Here is a 22,931-nt window from a genome sequence, read left to right on the forward strand (position 1 = left end):
CGGGGCTGAATCGGGCTGGTCAAAATGGGGCGGCTGGCAAACAAAGCCAAAGCCAGAGCCAGTTGACACGAAACAGCAGCAACAACAACAACAACAACAACAACAACAACTACAGCGACAACAACAAGAAGAACAACAATCAGTAGACAGAGGCAACACTGCGTAGAGAGACATTGTCAGAGTCGGAGTTTGGTTGGTTTGGTTGTGGGTTTCGTTCGGTCGCATCCGGGCCAACAACATGCACTTTAAAGCGTTTATATCCGCAAGCCTCGGCGGCTTTCTGTTTTTGGTCAAATCACAGTTTGCGGTTACACGGATTCACGCGCAAAGAAAGCGGGCAGCAGGAAGTGCTCCAATAGCTCCAAAGATGCCAACAAGAAAGTGCACATCGTGAGCGGCACAAAACCGACAAAAACATTTATTAGGCCAACTTGAAGAGCTGGACTTAAGTCTTAAGTCTTAAGTCTTGTTGCAGTTATGATGAGAATTAGCATCTATTTAAATGTCTGGCGCGCATTAAGATGCCACGATTGGGCCGCTGCCGCGAAGAGCAACGAGCTTCGGCTCTGGCTTATTGTTCTCAGCCAGCAATTATTTGGCCAAATTGTATGGGGCTCGATAGGCAACCTGCAGAGACGCTGCGACTAGGAGAACCAGGCCTAATTATGCGTGCGCCAAGACAACAGAACAAGCCAGGGACAACGACAACGACAACGACAACAACAACTACGACAACAACAACGACAACGACAACTTATCGGCTAGAAAGGCTAGAAGAGGGGCGACACATCAAAGAGGCGCAGGGAAGAGGACTAAGCGCAGTCAGATGAAACGCCACCGATTAGCCCTGGCGTTTGGCCAGGCGCCCGCTTTCCGCAAATTTATGATGGGCACTAACAACGGGCCCAGAAGCCAAATCCAGCTGAAACGAAACGAAATGAAATGAACTTGGCCGCAAACAAACAGTTGAATGGGCATTGCAATTATACCGGGCATCGAGTATCGAGTATCTGTTTTGCATTTAAACGAGTTGCTAACCACAAAACTGGCAGCTCATGTGGGTGCATTTCGCTGGTTAGCCGCCAAAGCGGCGTAACTGGCCATTACAATCTGTACACTGTACAGTGTGTACTCTGACAGCGATTAGAACCGGCGACTATTCAGTTTTGCGAATCAGTTGAATCTACATAAAGAGTTTGTGACAGGGCTTGTGTGCTAAGAGGTCGTAGCAGGTTCCAATTGTTAAGGATAAAACAGGCTAAAAAAAAAGAGGCTAGTGATTAATATGTAAGCTTAGAGTTATTAATCAACTAACTAATCCAATTCCATTAGAGTTTGATACTCAGTACATATAAGATTGAATTGATATATTTATGTAAAAATAATAATGTCTCACAATTAGGTCTTCAATCTACAAGCATTTCAGTGTCAGTTTGCATGCTGTGGCATATTTAAGTCTTAAGTCATGTAAACTAGAAATTAATCATAGTCAGAGTCTATTGTTTGGAAAAACCCTTTACATTGTAAAGATGACTAACTCAATGAAAAACCCATTTAAAACGAAAATAATTAAACTATTTTATGAGCTAAAATCAACTAACATATTTGAAGAGAGGTTAACTAAACTAAAGCTAATTAAATACATGGGACAGATATATATTTATATGTGATCAAAATATATATGTACAGCTATCTTTATTTAATTATAAATATTTATTCATTTCGGAAAAGGGTCAAGCTCTCAATTTACTTCAAGCTTATTTTAAATTGCATTTCGATAATGTCAGTTTAGATTCATATCAGATATGACAAATTAATATTTTATTTAATTATTTATTTCGCGTAATTTCCGATTTAATACAATTCAATATTAAATTCATTTTAAAATTGTATTGCCGACTACAGCTTGATGTGCTAAATGAAGTGTAAATTGGGTCTTTCTCAATATATATAATTGCAATTATTTAAAGGTTCAAGAATCAGCTCGATTAAACCGTTTGCTTAAAATAATTATTATGATGCAGTTTAGCTAAATAAATGTATTTTAGCTGAAGCTAAAAACACTTTTCTAAAACAAAGCTTGTACATGTTAATTAGTTGAAACGCCTTCAGCAAGGTGTATTGACATTTTAACAAGAACAAAATACTAGGAAACACATTTAAAAAAAAATTCAATTTGATATAAAAAAAGCCAAGCCAAGCAAACTTGATCTAATCTTGTGCTCCAACATGAGCATATTTCATAAAATCGTGATTATTTTCGAGCTACTGAACATGCTGTAAATGTAGTTTGAAAACAGCTTCATTAAAAACTTTAGAGAGGCCAACTTATGATTTTTAAGCAAACAAAAACAATATCAAAATCAATTTCTAAGCTTGACTTCTCTGCTCATTAGGCAAGTCCAGCAGCGCTTTTTAACAGATTTCATCAAATTGTGTCATTCGACAAAAATGAGCAAAAAAAATAATACAATATATATAGACTGAAAATCGCGTCTCGTGCTCACGCCCACAAAATCAAAGCTGATTTCATATTTTGTGCACGGCAAATTTCACAAAAAAATAAAGAAAAACTGGTTACACCCAGCTGAAATCAAAATCTGTATATATTTACAGACGTGATCTTATAACAAATTCGTGTAAATTAAATGCTCATATGCAACAACAAAGACAACAAACTCGCAAAAAACTCATAAATTGGCGCTCATTTGTTTGCTCATTTGTCGCGTCAGCCCCCAAACGGCCAATGTACATAAGGCCCGGCCCAAAATGGACATGTAAGCAAGTCAAAAGCGAGTCTATAAAATCTAATACGCACACACCAGCGGCCACAAGTCACGCCCACAGCTGTGGCTATATACAATATAAGCGCTGAAGTGCCTAATAAAAACTCAACTTAAGAGCGCAAGCAAAGAGCGTGGCTTGAAACATGCTAGAAAGAGAGAGAGCGCGCACGCGCACCACATGCGCCATTGCACTCCCACACAGGCAGGCAAGTTGACGATCGTGCTCTTAAAAATTGTGCAGAACCCATTTGAAACAAGTTTTTCTCAGAGAGATCGAAACGCGGACGGACTCAAGAGTCGCAACGGCTCGGATTGCGTTTTCAGTCTGTGAGCAGCTGCGTGAGCCGCACGACGATCAACGAATCAGCGAACGATCGTGCTGATCGTGCCTGAAGTTAAGTGCACGCCATAGGGAAAGACGTTAAAAGTGGCCGATCAAAATGTACGGCAAGTGTGTGACAGACCCAATGATAAAGTTGCTGTGTACAAATAATAAATCTCTAAGACTTAAGCCTAAAAGATGATCAAAGATCAGTGTTAACTACAGGTGAGTTCTATTATAAAAATTTAGGATATAGGCTATACTTATGAGCTAATTAGATATTAACTATATTTAAAAGAAAATTTATAATGCCTTGATCACGGCAATCAATTTATTTTTCTACTGTTGTGTTCAGTCTGAATTCAAATGCGCAATATTTCTATTAAACAATTGATGAAACCTTAGTTAAGTAGAAGCCTTATAGAAAACGCAAGTATTAACTGCATAAACAGTACGATCAGTTTTACCTTGTGATTGATTATGTGTGCTACAAGAAAACTTCTAGTGATCTTTTTATATAAAACAACCAGAACGGATTTCATTAAAGAGTCTATTTCTTAGAATAACCATATGGTTAAGATTGATTCGTATTATCCATAATTGATCAACCAATTTTAAGTGTCGTCTGCTTATAACAAGAAATTCTTAAAGACTGATTTGTTTTAAGGCTTGCTTTATCTTGCTTTATCGCTCCAGTTGAAAGAATTGATCGAGCTTTTACTTAAGACAACAATAATAATAAAAAACTTCGTATTATAAAGATTTTTTTTATAAAGTAAAGGTTGCAAGCAATTTATTTTCAGTTATGCAAATATAGTGGTCTTTCTATTTCTAATTCTAGTTCTCAACCGAAATTTATTTATGTGTGTTAGAGACCAAGTATAAGGCTTATATCAAATATAATTTTTATTTTATATATAATATATTACTTTCATGTGCAAGATCTCAAGAAGACTTCAACTACGCATATATTTGGGACATCTAAGTATAGTTTTGCCATATCATAGCAATTTATATATAAAATAGTATTATTTTTTATAATCTGTTGCGTTTTAATGCAACAACAGGCTGCTAACTAGCTCAGGGTCCCTGTAAACAGTAGCCCAGCACGCGGACAACTCAATCAAAGACTTGCAATCACACACAATCACCGCAGCAGCAGCAGCAGCAGCAGCAGCAGTAAGCAGTTGGTCTCAGATCTGGCTAGCTGGAGTGCAGTGGGGGATTTGGCCTTTGGTTGGCCGCCAAGTCGGCGTCCACATTTCATAAATCAGCATGTGCAGTGTGAGGGGGAGGGAGCGGGAGATCTGTGCGTTTGCCGTTTCGCTATGAAACCGCCTGCTGCGAATCCTGGCTATTTATTGTATTTTAACAACATTATAAACGAGCGTTTAAGTGGCGAGTGGCGAGTGTCGAGTGGGGCCGCATTTGATTTGTGTTAGAATGCAAAATACACCGAGACTCCAAACGGGCCAAAGACAATGCCAGGCTGCCTGCCAGAGGGAGGGGGGGGCAGACAGACAGACCGACAAAGCAGCCAATACAAACAAACAGACAGAGAGACAAACAAACAGAAAGCCGTTTCATAATCAGCCTAAAAGACGTGGCAACATGTGGCCAAACGTTGTCGTTTGGGCCGGGTCAAATGTCAAGCACATTATTTTTGTGTTTACGTATAATAAATATAAATGCATGATGCATTTTTGATAGATTTTCATGCCAATAAACAAGCTGGCTTAAACCGCTAGAATGGTGTTTTGGCCAACACTTGGCCAGATCAGACCTGGCCTGGCCAGACCAGACCAGACCCGACCAGGCTCGAGTGAGCCTCTCAGCCATTGTGTGGGTACATAAATTCAGAAAAGACATAGCACGGCAACGGGACACCAGGAAGCCTGCGTTTTTTCCATCATTTTGCCTTTTTTTTTATCGATCCGGCTCTTATAGTCGTAATTTTGTGTCTATGCAAATGTACGCGTTGTGTTCGCTTTGCATTTTTCGGGCTGATGTTGAAAAATCGACGATCAACTCTGTCAGTCCTCCAGTCCGTCAGTCAGTCAGTCAGTCATTCAGACAGTCAGTCTGCCCGTCTATCCTGTCAGCCTACTGAGCTGGCGGACCAACCACGTTGATGTGGCCAAACAATGCCTTGTTGACACTGATGGAAAATCTGCGTGTCACAAATATCAAAATTCAATCGTTAAACTATGAGAGCCTATGATCGATCCCTCTGATCCGGCAACTCCAGCTGCAGCCCAGACCAGCCCAGCCAAGACTTTGACATTCAAATTGTCTCGCAGTCAGTTTTCCGGCGCAGCTCAGAGTTATAGATCTGAACACCGATATGCTAATCCCGACGACTGCACATGCTGATGCTCTGCGTATTGAGAGTTGATCAGCCGCAGATCTTGGGAGAAAGAGGAAAGTTGCGTTTGCAACGACAAGCATTGATAGGCAGAGCACAGTTGATGATGTTAATCAGCGCTTAATCAGTAAGAAAGTGCAAAATCGGTGTAGTTAAAATATTCACTTTCTGCGATCTTTAGCCACATCTGATTTTAAATGAAAAAAAAAAAAAATGTCTTTCTCTCTTCCTGATCTTCAGTTAAAAAGTTAAAAAAATACATTTCTCTTTTTATAAAGATTTGCCATATAAATTGGCAATATTATTATTTAAAAAGTTCAAATTATAAAATATATTAGTTTTTATTTTAAGGTCAAGTCGTTTCTTATTCTGAAATTGTAGCATAGTTGACATTGGCCTTAAATAAATCGAATAGAGAATTATATTAGATTTCATCAATTTTTTTTTTTGGCTTTTTATGTGCATTAAAAAACTTAACTAAAGAATCTTTTTTTCAATATTTTTCAACAATCAAAAGGCACGAAAGCTAATTAGGAATTTATCATTATTCTTGCTAAATTACAACATAATCTTGAACTGATCATCATAAGCCAAGAAACATGCGAACAACTAAAAATAAAATAAAATATTTTATGTTATATTCGCGTAATTATAGCACTAGTTAATTTAATAAAGCAAACAAAATTCAAACAAATGAAACACATTCGAATGCAACTTAAAGTTTATGAACTTACTTAACGTCATGACTTTAAATGGCATGAAAAATGATACTAAGATCGTTTGTTATAATGTTAAGTCTTGCTGAGAAGTCAGTGATCGGAGAGCAAAACGAAATTGAATAAATTAACAGCGAATTAAATGCATGATGAAAATAGACTATAAAATGATTGATTAATTGGAAAATGCCTTAAAAGGCGAGCAGAATTATTTCTAGAGTTGGAAAACTAATACGAATAATGTTGCAACAGATTTCCTTGATGACAGTCAATAAAGAAGCATAAGAATGGACACTCAGATGCTGGGGATAAATGGAATCTTAAGCCCAAAAACTGTCATCAAATTAGAAAACACCTTTGCCTAATTGAAAACCAATTTAATGCATATAAACAATAACAAATGCAAGGCAAACAAGCGCGTATCTGCAAAGCAACATAAAAGAAAGAAAAACAGAAAATAATATTATACATATTATATAGAAAAAGGCCGAGAGTGAGCGAAAAAAAAACCAAGAAGCCAACTAAATTACTTAACAAGCCGTTGAGGCTGCGGCTGGAAGACGACGACGACGACGACGACGTCGTCTGGGATGATTTACTTGTGCGTAATAATGCAACGCCCGCAACGCTGGAACGGCAAAGACAAGCAGAGGAATGGCCACAGTCCAGAGCAGAGATGAGAGCTGGCCAGGCCGGGGAGTCCACAGAGCCTGGTCTGAAGGATGGGCCTACGCAGCGCGCACGGTAAATGCATGTGAGAAGAAGTCTAACTGGGAATGCGCCTCAATTTAAAATGCGAATTACATTATCTGATCAAATGCATTCTTTGGTGCGCTCCAGGAGGACGACTCTGCCTCTGCACACTCATTGAGTGTGTATATCTGTGTTCTCTCTGTGCGTGTGTGTGTGCGCGAGCGCATGTGTGTGTGTGTGTGTGTGGATGCTGCACAAATAAATAAATTTTAAAATACAAACAAGTAGCGCGCGCAAAAAGCGCCGAGTGGAAAATTCGTGACAGCAATTGTTGATGAGCAGCGTGTGAACAGAGCAGACCGAACGGCCCCGGTACGTATCGATATTGTAGCATAGGCCCCGGGACCAGAAGGCCCCATACAATACAACAAGAACTCAAGATCACAGCAACAACAACAACAACAACAACAATATGAATGTTTGTACAGCAGCAAAACGCGTAATATTGAGCGACTAATAGCTGAAACTTGACTTGAAAGCGAACGAAATGGCCAGCGACTCGACGGAGACACATTCGGAGACCCCGGACCCAAGAGACTGGGGCCGTACACCTCCGCAGTCTAATTAACTCCTACACACACACACACACACACACACACACACACACGCACGAGTTTTAATTAAGGCGTACATGCTTATGTTTCAATACCTATATATACATACTATATATATATCTATATATATACTCTATATTATATACAAGAATCAGATGTATATTAAGCCACAATAACAACAGCAAAACAATCAAGTTGACGAACTGAGAGTGGGCAGCTTCCAGCGCGAAATGCGCAGCGTGCTGCTAAATACAACAGCAACTAATAACTTTTTAAAATTTTATTCCGATCTTGATTACTCTACATACTGTTACTATTTAATTGCTATACTCTACTAGAACAGAACGAGCTATTGACAACAAGGATAAAGAGTTAAGTAAAGGCTTTTATAAGGAATTGAATTTTGATTTATTCTATTTTCAAGAGCCAGTTGTTTAATCCGTTCTGAGACTTAAGAAATATGGTCCCCTGGGAGCTATACAATTCGATTGTTAGTTTACATAAGATCTCGCCAAGGTTTTAGCAGCTCGTATTTAGTGTTTTTTTTTTTTTTGTCAAGATGCCTGAAAAAGTTTTGGATATATAGTGTTCATGACAACTTAAATGATATTGACTTCTGAATCTATTGACATATGTTCTGCCTGCATCAGTTTTATATACCTAATCAAAAAAGTGAGGCACGAGCCAGACAAAATGAAAGAAAGCTATATTAAATTATTAAAAAATGAGTTGTCGAGCAGCAAAAATATAAATTAAAATGAAAATCAAAATCTGCGTTATGCTAAAGCATTCTTCACACAAACAAGTTTAGTTTCATTTTTAACTTTTGATTAATTATCGTAGGATCAATATTTCATTTATTATTGAGCACATTAATTCGAATTTTATTTATAAAGTTTAAAATTTAATTATGACAAACTTTGTGTATACGTTTTAGTTGCAAGCCAAAAGTTTCGTGCAAAGAAAAAAAGAGATGCCAAAGTGCGCAAACTGTGCCAAGCAGCTCGAATCTCTCAGTCCCTGATGTTGGCTGCTGACTTCGCAGACATCAATCTAGAACGGCAGGCAGGAGCTGAAAGATAGTCAGACAGTCAGACAGACAGACAACAGGGAGAGACAATTGGACAGACGATTGGCAACTGGTTGAGAGTTGACAATAATGACGATGACGATGAGGCTTGGCGGGTTGGACGATGCAATGCATCGATAGAAAGTAAAAGAACAGCATGAGCTGGAGATGGAGCTGTGGCTAAGGCCTCGGTTTCGTCCCGGCCTGACTCTGGGCCTTTTTTAGCAGAATTTTAACTGCAATTTTAATGAGACGTGGGAAAATACTCGAATGTACTTAAATGCCGTATGACGCAAGTAATTTGTAAAACTCGCACGTTGCATGCAGATTTTTATTGATCAACTGCATGTGCTAAACATTAATGGCTATATTTTTGAGAGACGGACAGCGAGTGGGATGAGATACCGAGAGGGAGGGAGAGAGAGAGCTCGGCTACTGGCCACAAATTAGCGTTGACAGCGCGCTCGCTGACAAAGGACCACCGGCCAGCGGTCAAATGGTGGCCATTGTCCACTCCCCACTTGGAGCTGTGGCTGCGGTTGAAGCTGAAGCTGAAGCTTGGGCAGCCAATTGGACGCCTAGCGTGCGCTTGCTAGGTGGCATGCCGCATCTGTGGCACGGCTAACTGGCTAACTTGGACAGCTGCTGGGCAGCTGAGCTTGTTAAATGTTTTGCCGCCAAAGCGACAACTGGGCAATTGGCAACCGGGCAACTGGGCAACTGGCTCGATTCGACAAACATTGGGCCGCCATCGTGAGCGTCATTTGAATGGTGTGATAATTTTTGCGCCTTTTGGCTGCCGTCTGCTTGGCAGCTTTGGCAGTGAATTAATTGCGTGCCACATTATAAATTTAACGCTGGGCAGCAGCAGCAGCAGCAGCAGCTTATTAAAGGTTCGATGCTGTCTCTAAACACGCGTTGCACACGCTGCATTTCAAAAGAAATTCTCACACGCCGCTCGGGAGCGAAAAAATTGAAAAACAAACGAAGAGAAAAAAAGACAACAGCGGCGCAACATAAATTCCAAAAAGTTTCGTGGCATGTTGCAAAGTTGTTGGGGTGTTGTTGCTGCCGCTGCTGCTGCTGCTGATGTTGTTGTTGTTGCTACGTGTGGGCATGTCAAGGCGTCGCGTAAGTGGCAGTCACTGACGTTGCCTCTGCCGCCGCCGCCGCCGCTGCTGCTGCTGGGCTGCTGTCTGCCAATGCTTGCAAATATTGCGCATACGCCGTGTGTTGCAGTTGTTCGCAGTCAATCAGCTGCAAATGGCCAAATGAAATGCGACAAATGAAGCGCCGAAAATGCTGAGAACGCGATCAAAGCGTTTATTTTCGCTGATCACTGCGATCGCTTTAAGTGGCCTGGATGGGGCCTTTTTTTATTTCACAGGCCCACTCGCAGCTGCTCAAATAGGAAATTGTGAGCAAAATATTTGAGCCAAATGCAGCCTGTACCTTCCATCGGCACATTCAGACAGTTAATCAAAATGAATTATATGTGTTATTTGAGAAATTGAGAGACATATATTAATAAAATGCTTTTTTTTAAACATATTTGTATCTTAATAAACACAGATTTGATTTTGTTATGAGTGTGTAAAAGAATCCAAGAATAAAGAGATCCTAGACCTACATATATAGATTATATACAAGATATCATACCTCTTTCTGTCTGTGTGTCTAGCTCTTATAATCTTTGAGGAACCCTATATAGTATATATTGAGACTAAGTATATCTAAATTGAGGGAATAAGAGGAGTTGCATTTAATTTTATTTAAGCTCATATTTTAAATTTGTCCTATAACTTCTATAATCCCTGACATCTACGAGTTGTATAGATGCACATGGTTATCTCTAAATTAAACCAGATGCGTGACCGAATCAACAACATACACAATTGAGTCGGCGATGCCTCCTGTTCCGCATTAAATACTCTTTTGAACAGATTTTAGGCGTTCAAGATAAGCAAGAAGTCCGAGCAGAGGCAATAAATTCCATAAGCGTTAATGAATTAAAAGTGAAATATATTGCATACTGTTCAGACTCCATAAAGTCGAAAAGAAATTAGGCGTGATAGTGGGTTGACTGCAGAAAATGTTCTAACTTTTTCCACCAAAAGGCAAGTCAGCTTAAAGAATTTGAATTTTTCTTGCGTGTCACCCACGCAGACACTGAGCGCAATAAACAGGATGCTTTAGGGGCAATCTATGGACTTTTTACGACCACATTTTGACAATATTCAACAATATAAATGCAATTTTAAGCGCTGTTATACCAAAAAAAAATAATACAAATAAAAGGAAAAACTATGATTTTCATTCGCTGTTGCCGTTTGGCGATTTAACACAAACGACTGCGAACGATATTCACATTTGCATGTATCTGTATCTATAGCATTAACTGTAGCTGTGGCCTGCTGTATCTGTATCTGTATCTGTGCTTTCTGAAGCAAATGGCAAACAGAAATTTGCATATCAAACGCAGTCAACAACAGACGCCGCACAGTCGCCTTCGATACGTTACAACAACAGCAACAACAACAAGAGTAACAACAACACAAACAACAACAACAACAACAACAACTACGACATGTAGCTAATGCATAGACAATGTTGGCGAATTTGCGTACGCCGAACGATGCGAATTAACTAAATTACAATATGTGAAATTGTCGTTGGGATCCGCTTGTGTGTTCCCCCCTTGCCCCAGCACCCGCATTCGATTTACCCCCTGGCCGCAGCAGTAACCCCCATTTTGCGACGTTTTGTGCTATATTTGCGTGAAATTATTATGGCAATCGATTGTGCGTCTTAAAACATTATGAAAATTAAATGCGTCGACCACACAGGCTGACTAGAAAACGGGCGATAAAATTATTATTGATTACTCATACGCCGCGTATAACGCCGCGTAAAGGAAGCCAGAGAAATAAAAAAATCAACTAAAACCTACTTAAAATGCAGTCAGCAAAAGTGTACGAATGCCAGATGCTCTGTGTAAGGGCTTTACTTGAGTGGAACTAAAAAGATTAGAGTTTGTTGCTAAAAATAGTTTCAAGTTTGTTGCTTAAATCTTTTTTGAACTCAGCTAAATATTCTTGGCATGGACTTGATCTGAGCAAGATTAACTGCTTTGAGTGTCAGACACGCTCTTTTGCCCATTATTTACAGGGTATATATAGCAAACAGGGACGACGACAACAGCTTCGATGAGCTTTCTACAAGCAACGCTGCTGACGATGTCGATGTCGATGACGATGACGCGATCGCCAGTCGCGATAGCCGCAATTATTTTCGTCATAAGTCAGCCAATGTGGCGACCACGTTGCACTCGGCTCAGTTTCTGTCCCGCTGCCGCTGGCCCCGCAGCCGTTCAAGCTGCTGCTGCTGCTGCTGCTGCATGTTGTTGTTGTGTGACTCGGCTTGGCTGCTGCCGCCGCCGACGCTGCTGTTGTTGTGGTTGTTGTTGTGCTGGTTTTGTTATTTTTTTTTTTGTATTTCGTTTTGTTGTTTAATTTTTTTTTTTATTTGCGCACCACACAAGCTTCCAAATAAGGGACGGCACATGTGAACTGAGGAAGCTATAACTAGCGCTGTGAGCTACGCAAATCTGTGGGCTTTGCACTTTCGCATAGATTTCAATGGAAATCAACGCATGCTGACAAACTGCAGCCTCGCGGATTGATCCAAGCAGCGCAAAATGGGTTCAGTTGTGCCAGGTGGCGGCAATTGTGTCTCTCCAATGGCGACCAGGAGTCGAATTCGCGTCGAAGTTGACTTCGAGTCGCGGCGCGTCGCGTCGCGTCGTGTCGTGCAACATATGGCAGCGATGACAACGCATGTTAACAGCTTTTTAAAGGCAATTGCACAACAACAACAGCAACAGCAACAGCAGCCACACACGCTTCTCGCTTTGCCACAATTCCCAGGCCCAAGTGCCAGATAAGCCATCGGAAGCACCAAAAAAATATATATAAAGCAGACGACTTTAGTTTTTTTTTTTTTTTGTTTTGTTATTTTTTGGCTACTTGCAACTTGAAACCTGTGACAGGAAATCTCACGCGTGCCACAATTGAGCAGCGGACGCGTTGTTGATTATCCAAAAATGCGGTTTGGCGTGCCTTTGAATTAAGGTATCGATTTAGCCGGGACTGCCAGCCAGGCAAAAGACCAAGCCAAAGTGCAACGCAATGTGGCGCGTCATTCATTTTCATTCATTGTGGCGCGCGCTCATTGTTGGTGTGAAATTTAGCACAGCAACAGCAGCAGCAGCAACAACACCATTAACAACAAAAACAACAGCAACAGCAGTAGCTGCAGCATGTGGCAGCTTGAACAAGTGGCTGCGGTTGCAATGAATCCGCATAACAGACATACAACCAAATGGACAAATGTGCAATTGGACAGACCTGGGGCAGAGCTCTTACTGCTGCTGCAGCAAATATTTCTTGACTCGCCGTTGCAGCAGCAAGGCACGAAAAATACTTTTTAAATGCAGCGAAGCGTCAAGCGCAACGCTTTCTACCTTCTGCCAGCAACCAAGGATCAAGTGTTATAAATGTTAATTCACAAATAATTGCAGGCAGTACCTGCATAGCATCCACATCCACACGCGCAACATTATGCAAAGTTTTTGCCTGGATTGCTTAATCGGCGCCAATCACACGATGATGAGCTCGATGCCACAAAAAAACTAAGGTTGGGTTCGCCGTCCCAGCCTCTGTCATCATCATCGTCTAGACCAAGCACCAGATTTGCACGAGTCGTCGTCGCCGTCGTCGAGGCGGCGACGACCAAGAACTTTATCAAAATCTGTGCAGAAGCATAAAGTTTAATTGAAAATTTATGGCACTTTCATCAACTGAAAGAGCTTACAATTTATAGAGTAATATGACTAGCTGATGACGTTCGTTTTGCATAGAAGTACACAAGTATGTGTCTAATGGAATATACATTGAATACTCTATGGCCACTAATTCACACTTTATCCAAAAAGAAAGAATTGCTGAATTTGACAAAATCATTTTCCGTTTTAAGCTTTTCATTTCACTAATTTGAGAAATATTATTGCATATGGGGATACTTGTAAATTCACTTCAGGAAGACCTTTGTTCAGTACTAACAAATTTTCGTTTAATAAATCCAGCTAGGCTTCATTAAAAATATTTTTTTAATCAATTGCAAGCTATATTAAACTGATCGCAGGGCTTTTATATAAAAACAACAAACGACTGGCACCCTTAGAAAGCACAATCTGTTCTTCGCTAAACCACGGACCCTTAGATAGTACAATGCTTTCTTTCTATAGTACATTTCGTTTTTAAAATCCCCATATTAAGTACCTGTTGAATTGAACAACAACTTGATTGCCATCATACTCTAACATATTTCTTGCTCTTGTTGTCGAATGAAGAACTCCTCTCACCGATTTGCACATGTTTACAAAACGAATTGAGACAAGCTAACGACTCGTTGGTCTATTGTACGGGTATTAGCGGCAGTGACAAAACATCTTCGGTAATAAATTCTAAGCGCACCAACGCCGCACACTTGTGCCATCCATTTCATTATATAATGAAGCACGCGGACATCCCACACAGAGCCAATCCGGCCGAGCTGCTGCTGCCCACAGTTTCCCAGTTGCCAGCCGCCAGTTGGCAGTACCCAGCACCCGAGTACCCGGTGCCCGGGCAACAGCAACAATAAAACATCACCAGTAAAAAGAGCTCAGTTCAGCTTGGCTCATTTCCTGCCCACAATCGAAATGAAATGTTGAAATCAACACAATTTTTATATATTCTGTAGCTGGAGCAGAGCGTTCAGAGAATGCTTTGAAGTTGTTAGAAAAAATAATTCAATTAACTTAAGTGAATTGTATCAAAATAGATACCAAAACAAAAAAAAACAAAAAACTGCACAAATGTTAACACTTATATATTTCTATAAAACTTTTGCAGTCATTATATAGGGCATTTATAGCTTAAAACCTACCTACCTAAGTTTTGTCCTTCAACCTCGAAGACGGTCGGATAGAGACACTATATCATATAACTGACATAGAAAAGATCGGCCAAAAATTTGGTTCCTTTTTTTCATATTTTCGAGCCACTTATGATATAGCGAAGATAGGAAAAATCGGTCGAAATGTAGTTCCTATATAGAGTAATATTCTGCATTTACGAGCTTCACTATTCTGACGTATTTGCAAAAGGGAAATGTCTACAAGAAATCCTTACTTTCTTGTTTTTTTTTTCATTCTATCTTGAGTAGAACTGCTCGCTATAGGGTATTTTAGGATTTTTGACATTATTAGTAGCTTAATTTGATATCTAATTTGATTTACTCAACATAAATCAATCAAAATTTTCATCAATATAACAGAAGTTTTCCTGACCGATTGGCAATGGTAGGCACTAGAATCAGAAACTTGTACTGCAGCTTCTTTTTGTGATAATAGAAAGTGTGTGTCCCAAGTGACAAACGTGTCGGCATGAGCCTTTCTAGGGTTCGAACTAACAAAGGAGAAGTGGCTGGTTTAATTCCATAAGCAAGCGAGGGCAGCTTTGAATTCGTCGATAACACAAACAAATGTGGTGCTATTTGCCTTTTCAAGAAGTCCTAATATAAACATAAGAAAATATTTTTTGCAAGTTCAAAGGCAATATACATTTATTTATAACCTTATCTGAACAATCTCCGAAACTACGATATAAAAGCTGGAAATGATGCGAGATAATCAGACATTGAAGAGATTGCCGGCTTGCATCAACAGAAAACAGCTTAATAAATCTAATCTATGAAAGAAGCCACTCCAAAAAAAAGAAACAAAAACTAATTCTCAGCCATAAAATGCGCAGTGAAGCGAGGCTAAAAGAAAAAAAAACCTACGTAAGCGGCTGTCTCTAAGTTGCCGCCGTTGCCGCCGTTGCCGCCGTTGTTGCCGTTGTCGCCGCCTCTGCCACGCTTCAGTGGCAGAGCTTTGGGCGTGGCGGGGAGCGCATGTTGCCACATGGCGCTAGCAAAAGGCAGACGGGCACGCCTGGGGGGTAAGGTCGTTGAGATTTCATAGTGGATAGCAAAGAATTTTGATTAACTTGGAAAATCATTGGAGTAAGTCAGACAAGGGAGCGGCGGGTGTGTGTACCGCGTGTGTGTTGTGTGTGTTTGTATGTGTGTTGTGTTGTGCACAGTTGCACAATCGCTGCTTAGACAGTTGCATACAATGTACGCATTATTTGTTTGCATTGCCAACAATAATTGCTTAACTAAATGCGCCAAAGGAGTTCTGAAAGGCACAAGCGCCTCGTTAAGGCCGCCTGGCGGGTTTTGGCCTTTAAATAATCACAATGAAAGCAAGAGGCACACAAAACGGACTGCAGACAAGTCAAGCAAAAAAAAAACAAAAAACAATACACAAAAACAACAACAGCAGCAACAACAGCAGCAACAACAACAACAACATCAGCAAAAAGAAGCTCACAAATTGTCATTTCTTAAACTTTACTTTTTTTCTTTCTGTTTTGCAGATTGCGAAGGCGGCAGGCGGCTGCTGGCTGGCGGCAAACGGCCACAAGAAGTTGCAAGCGAGTCGCAGTTCAGGTACCTTGCTGCCTACCAGCGGTGGCATCAACAGTTCAGCCTCAAGATGTTGCCGACGCGCACAATGTGCGGCTTTAAGAAATGCCGAATTCCAGAAGCTGCAGTACAATCAGTTGAATTAAAAAACAGCCCACAGACAGAGACAGACGGAGCGAGAGAGAGAGAGAGCCAGAGCGAGAGCGAGAGCGGGTGGCAGGGTGGTAGCAAGAGGGAGATAGCTGCGAGGACAACGCGACGATATCATCGCACAGCTGCGGCCTAGGAAATTAAGAGGACATTGTGGCGGCATGTGGTCAGAACTCAACGCGCGGCGGCTTAAACACAAAATCCAGCTCCAGCTCCAGCTACAGCCGCAACCGCAGCCGTCCAGCTCCATGCTGCAGACGCAGTCGCTGGGTTCGGGCCACGCAAGATTCTTTGCGTTGTTGCGTTGTTGGTGGCGGCTCGCGATGGCAACCGCCACTGGCCGGCCACTGACAGAGGTCGCCCTCGTACGTAATCGGCGAGCATTGCAAATGCTTTTGTGCCGTCTGTTTCGCCTGTCGCGCTGCCTTGTGCTGCGCACGTGGCCAACTTGGTGACGCTTGGCCCCAAAAACAACAGCAGCAACAGCAGCAGCAGCAGCCGCAACAGGGGCAGCAAATCATTGAAATGTCGTTAGAGGCTCGAGCGGCACGCGGCTACGATAGTCAGCCGAACCGCAAAATGCTTTTAATTTCTCAAACTGATATGTACTTAGTGTGCCCAGGTTCGATCCGTAGAGGGGGCCAAGAACATGTGTGTCCGTGTGTGTATGTGTTTGTGGACAAGAGCTAAGCAGTTGGAGGAGTTGCGGCGCGAGGAGGTGGACTTTGGGTGTGCTACAACTTGAAATAGTTCAAGGAGTTCGCATTGTTCGAATGGGCTTCAATATAAGCTAATTTTAGCTCAAAGGGAGTTCACATTTGATAACATGAGCTGCAGCACTACTTAAAAGTACTCAAGAATATTCAAATTAACAATAATTAAATTCAATTTGAATATTTTTAAAACTTTACAACTTTCTTGATTTGTATAATAAGGAATATTATTTCTGAATAATATTTTCCAAGTGCCATTGACAAGCCCAAAGCTAGATTTACTAGATGCATTTATTTTTTATTAAATTGAATTTTTCTTTTGATGGTTAAGAAACTGTTAAGCATTTTAAATAACGTAAAAATCTGCCCAAAAGAATATGTTATAGCCATGAAAGAGTTTAGGCTCAAACATTTAACCCAAAGCACAAAACTGTACCTAAGAAAAACAAAAATAAAAGTCCAAAGGGTCACTGCACACGATCAGCAAACACTTTGAAAAGTATACTAATAAAAGCTAAAGCCAATAAACTTACAACATTTTGTATTTTGTGATTTGTATACATATATTTTGGTGGGCGTGGGCGTTTAAGATGCGCAGGTGAGCGACCAAAGAAGGCAAACACCCGCGCAGCCAAAAGCTACGCATATTAGTTTGCTATACATAAGTATTGTATAAAGTGGCGCAAAGTTGCCCAACAACAGCAACAGCAACAACAAATACAAACTGAAAGAGCAACCCACTGCATGCGGACAATTAACCTTGGCTGGACTCGGAGTTGGCGGCAGTGTCAGAGAACGACCTACAGCAGCCCCGGGCAATAACAAGCTATGAAGTTTATCAGTCAGCTGGCTAACCAAGCAGCAACAGCAGCAGCAGCAGTAATAATAACAAATGGTGATGACGTGCCTGCCAAATACCCTGTCAGACAACATATATGAAATGGGTATGCAAAATACTAAACGAAGGTATCGTTCGAGCAAGCAGAACTCGAGGAATTTAAAAGCAGATAATGCTGTCGAGAATTTACTGAAATGGGCAACATGCCCAATAACATGTAAGAAGTTGGGTGAGAAAATTATAAATACAGTTTCAGTTTAACTTAAATTTCGAATACACTTTCTATTGCCAAAGCAAACTAATAACCATTAAAGATGCCAGTTATAGTAGAAACCTGGAGAGTTTAAGTGGTCAGAAAATTGAACTGCTGCTCTACCTAATGAAAATGTGGAACGTTTAGTTACGTGTGAAGTATATCGTATTTTAAGAATATTAATGAAAATGCAATCAATCTCAGTCATTACTAGACAGACTTCAATTAAAAGGAACATCAACTGGATTTCTCTACTCAGGAAACTTAGCAAAAATCAAAGTTCTCATTTACGAACGAGTCTCTGGAATATTTTTTTACAGGGCATCATTTAGTCAAGCACTAGCTTGCGAAGCACACCTACTTCTTTGTTGTGTTTGTTGTGACCCGAAGCGGCGTTGGTGTCACACCCACAACATTTGCGTGGTGCCTGCTGCCGTTGTGCTTGGCGTTCATTCATCGTCTCCAAGTTGGAGCTGAATGAAGCGAATGAAGCGAATGAAACGAATGAAACGACAGCTGTTTGTTGTTGGGGCCACAGTCGAGCAGCCGAAAAGAGTGTCTCTCGGTGGCACACGTCATCGGGCCGCAAAGAGATGCGATGAAGCCTACACGACTGGCAGCTGGCCCGGCCCGGCCTGGCCTGGCATTGAAAATGCCGCGAGCCCGCGATTTGCATGCCAAGATCGGAGCGGGACAGCGGAGCTGGGTTAGCTAACTGCTGATGCATGACTTGACTCTTCGAGGAGCCAATTGTTGTTGATCGATTTATGAACTCGTCATGACGTCACAAGCGTCACACGCAAAACCCACATGCAGTTATCAGCGAGTCTATTGTTCATAAGCACCCCGCTCAGTGCTCCGCAAGCCCATCGAGTGGGCACTTCACCTAGCACAAGCGGAAGCTTTTACAACGCAATGATGAAACTCAGCAGATACAGATACAAACGTATATATGCAGATACAGATACAGCCAAAGCCAATGGCTAAAGATACAAATTCATTCAGCTGCTGGGCCTGCCCACTCGCCAGCTGGATAATATTTTTCTTTTTTAAAAGTTTTTTTTTTCGCGTGTAGGTTAACAAGAAACTGGCAGCTCGTGTGGCTGGTTATGTAAAGCTCTTAACCTTGCTCTTGAAAATTGAAAATTGAAAACTGTGAAACTAGTTAGAGGCCCATTTTTTTTGGGGAAATTGCGTTAAGGATAATCAGGAGGAGGTTGGGTAATTCTATAATATTCTTTACTCTCGTTTTTTATTAATTTATAATATTGCGCTAAATAAAATATATATATATGCATTTATATAGTTACTATATTGGATTTGTAAACATATATGTCTTTCGCTTAGCCTAATAACTTGTGGTTATTTGTGTTGTGTGTCTTTAAAAGAGTATTTTGTTTTTCGTTTTTGTTTAGCTAATGCACAAGCATTTAAAATTAATTTAACTACGAGTATTTATTAGAGAATTGCGTTTGTTTTTTGATTTTTTTTTTTTTTTTTGATTTTTTGTATTTCTGTTTGACAGAAATGCAAACTTTACTAAATTAGCATGAAATTATGATTTAAATACGCTTTAATTAATAAATAATATTATTAAACTGCTTGCAAATACGTAATTGTTTTATTTTCTATGATCTATTGTCATGCCACATAAGAATCATATGCTTTGAGCTGCTTTGTAATTTGGTTTTTATATTAAAAAAATATACAATAAATATTAGTAGAGAGCAGCAGGCAGCTCAAAGGGTAAGTACAATTTAGGACTCGATTTGCTAATTGGGCTTCTTTTTATGCATAGCAGGAAATGAGGAGCTTGAATTTTGTTTAGAGAAATTTGAATAGCTTTTTTCTTTCGAAATTTCTTAAACTTTAGAAGAAGAATTTGACAGTCATTTATATTTACATTTAAACATTGTTAATGTATTTATCATAATTAAATTCATTTAAGTTGCCACGCATAAACTTAAGCTCAAGTTAAATTTGCCTAAAATATAATTATGCAAATTGATATATTCAGTAGCTGTGCCACATTTGATGGCTAATGCCCAGCTAGCAAATCGAATCGAATGATATATAAGCCAATAAAAACAAAATAGCTAAAAGAAGAATCAAATAAACATAACTATAAATTATAAATAGCGCTAAGTTTAAGCTAAAACGATGATCATTTCTTCACACAAAACAAAAAATAATAATAGTTTGCAACTACTATATATAAATATGATTTTTTTTAGGTTCGGTTAGAGCACGCTCATCGCACTGGAGGCCGCCGGACGCCGCCTCGCTAAACATTTGCTAAACGAATTATTAAACAAACAAAAAAAAAAAAAACACAGTTAAGATCATAACTAACGAAATGTAGTTAAGTTTTTATGTAGACTCTGCGCAGCAAATCTTTATAGAGTGTTGTCTCTGTCTAGTTCTTTTAGTTCTTCTAGTTCATCTAGTTCTTTGCTAATTCATTTTATTGCACTTATGCTTAAGGACTAACTAAAGCAGTCTCGGCTATGTGTTTTTTCTTTACTTTGCCTGTTCGGTGTGTCCCAAGTGGTGTCTGCACGGGGATTTGTCTGGTAGAAACGTTAGAGATTGATGGCACTGGGTTCGATACGGTACGATTTGATTAGGTAGCTGCAGCTGATTATATATGTATATATGTATATGATAGTTATGGCTATTGGTACTGCTATGGGTATTTATATATGAGAGCTGTAGCTTTGCTATGGCACAGTCGCCTTTAAGTAAGAGTTTTGACTAGTATAAACAAAATATGTTTAAAATGAGCTGCCACGCCCACTACGCTAAACAACAAAACGAGCGGCGAGATCTTCAATTGGCCCAATCACCACAACCCATTACATTTGCAGTGACAATTCATGGCCAAAATTCTGCACTTTGGATCTGCTAATGTTAAACTTGCAATGCTGCCTATACACACACACACACACACACACACACACATACGCACACACGCACCCAACTATACCTAATTGTAGGCCCAAGTATAGCTATCTAGAGAAGCAGGGGCATGGCCCTAGCGCTGGGCATGCGTATGGGACATGTGTGAATGTGTAGAGTGCGGCGGCGGCACATGCGGCACATGCGCATGGTGCGCATGTCCGCCGTAGGCCTGGGCATGCGACAGGGGCGAGGCCTGGCCGCCGCTGTAGCCGGACTGCATAAGGCTCTGCTCCAGGCTGTAGTGCGAGGGCGGCGCCTGGGGGTGTGCGAGATGAGCGTGCCCGTGATGGCCGTAAATCAATTGTCTTACTTTGGAGTCCTCGTCGGCGATGTTGTAGCTCAGCTCCGTCTCCTCGAAGCCCGTCGCGGACATGCGCTGATCTCCGCCGCCAACGCTTGGCGGATCCGGCGAATTGAGGCACGTCTGTATCAGCTGTTTGCCCGCCTCCGACGTTATCATCGGCTGCAGCTTGCGCGTGGCAAATGTGTAGACGTGACCCGTCTCGCTGGCCACCAGCAGCATCACCTGGGTACCAGTCAGCGTCGACAGCTCGTAGGCCTGCACGGGCGTGGAGAGAGAGAGAGGGAGAGAGAGAAGAGGAAGTGTGGTTAAAATTATGTTTACTACACGTAGTCTGCCCCTTAGCTAAAAGCGGCACATAAATTTTCAGTTAAACTATGCGATTATGTTGCAGCGATAACAGATCAGGCCAAATGCTGCTGCAGCTACCAAATTCTTGGAGCTGGCCGCGTGAGACTAAATACAAACATAATTACAACTATTAAGTGGCAAATGTACTAAATTAATGGTTAACTAACTAATCTAACTTACTATAAAGATAGGCATAGATGCTTGGCATACTTGACAGCAACCAAAAACGATTGATATACTCTTTCAAAAGATACTCATGCATAAATGAGATAACGATATTCGACTATATTAATTGAATAAGGTTTAGTTACTTTAAAGAACAATATAAATCAGATATACATTTTCTCTTCTCTACTCAAAGATTCGCAAAAATTGTATTAATGAAATGAAGATTTGTTTATTTTTTGTTTAAAACAATTTTAAAAATATTCTTATATTTTTTAATTTTTAATCTTCTACAAAAAAGACCAGACCGGCGAATCCAACCAACTTTTTGTGTTTTAATTTGGTTTGTGAACCCGATCAATCCCATCCTAACCTTGGTAAGGATTTTTTACCAAATATAAATTGAAGTGCAATAAATGTGATTGAGTATTCCTTCATTGTGTCGTTTTATCAACTAAGCTTGCTTGTCTTCGACTTGTTGATTGAAAAATACGTTTATCTAATTAATTTAAGTGATAAATTAAATATTTATATTTATATTTATATTTATATAACAAATTGGGCCTATGAAAGTAGCTCAGCAACAACTATTTCATTCAAATGAACTTTTAGGAAACAAATTGAAACAAATGGTAGGATACTTGCAAAACATTTTGTCTAATCTTTCCTTCTGCCAGCACCCACATTTCGTGGGCTAAATCACGCGCTCATCTCTAATGCAGATATTGAAAGCGGCCTGCTCCAGGCCGCGAGACGGTAGCTTAAGCTGCCTATCAACAGCTCGTAATTACTCTAAGGCGATAAAGTTGCTGTCTGCTGCGATGCCGGGCAGAGAGCTGAGCAGAGAGCCGAGCAGAGCCAATGGCTTTGAGCGCATAAATAACTCGCTAGCGAGGGAATCGCGCAAGAAACGCGCGCAAAACGCGCGCACTCATAGCATTTATTAATATTAATGAAATTGTTGTGCACATTGTTGTTGTCGCTGTTGACGTGGCAGTGAGACTGGTCTTGCTGCCTCTTGTTGCCAGTGGCTGCCAATTTTATGTGTAACATGTGTAAATG

General features: G+C 40.5%; 1 protein-coding gene across 1 annotated transcript in view; it reads right to left on the minus strand.

Annotated features, from left to right (window-relative positions):
- Positions 1-22,931, minus strand: part of bs (serum response factor blistered) — a 33,979-nt gene that overhangs the window by 6,228 nt on the left and 4,820 nt on the right. Inside the window, exon 2 of the mRNA XM_002049417.4 lies at positions 21,363-21,611. Coding sequence (XP_002049453.1) covers positions 21,363-21,611 — 249 coding nt within the window. The remainder of the gene's footprint in view (positions 1-21,362; positions 21,612-22,931) is intronic.

This window comes from Drosophila virilis, chromosome 5, assembly GCF_030788295.1.
Source record: "Drosophila virilis strain 15010-1051.87 chromosome 5, Dvir_AGI_RSII-ME, whole genome shotgun sequence".
Classification (NCBI taxonomy): Eukaryota; Metazoa; Arthropoda; class Insecta; order Diptera; family Drosophilidae; genus Drosophila; species Drosophila virilis.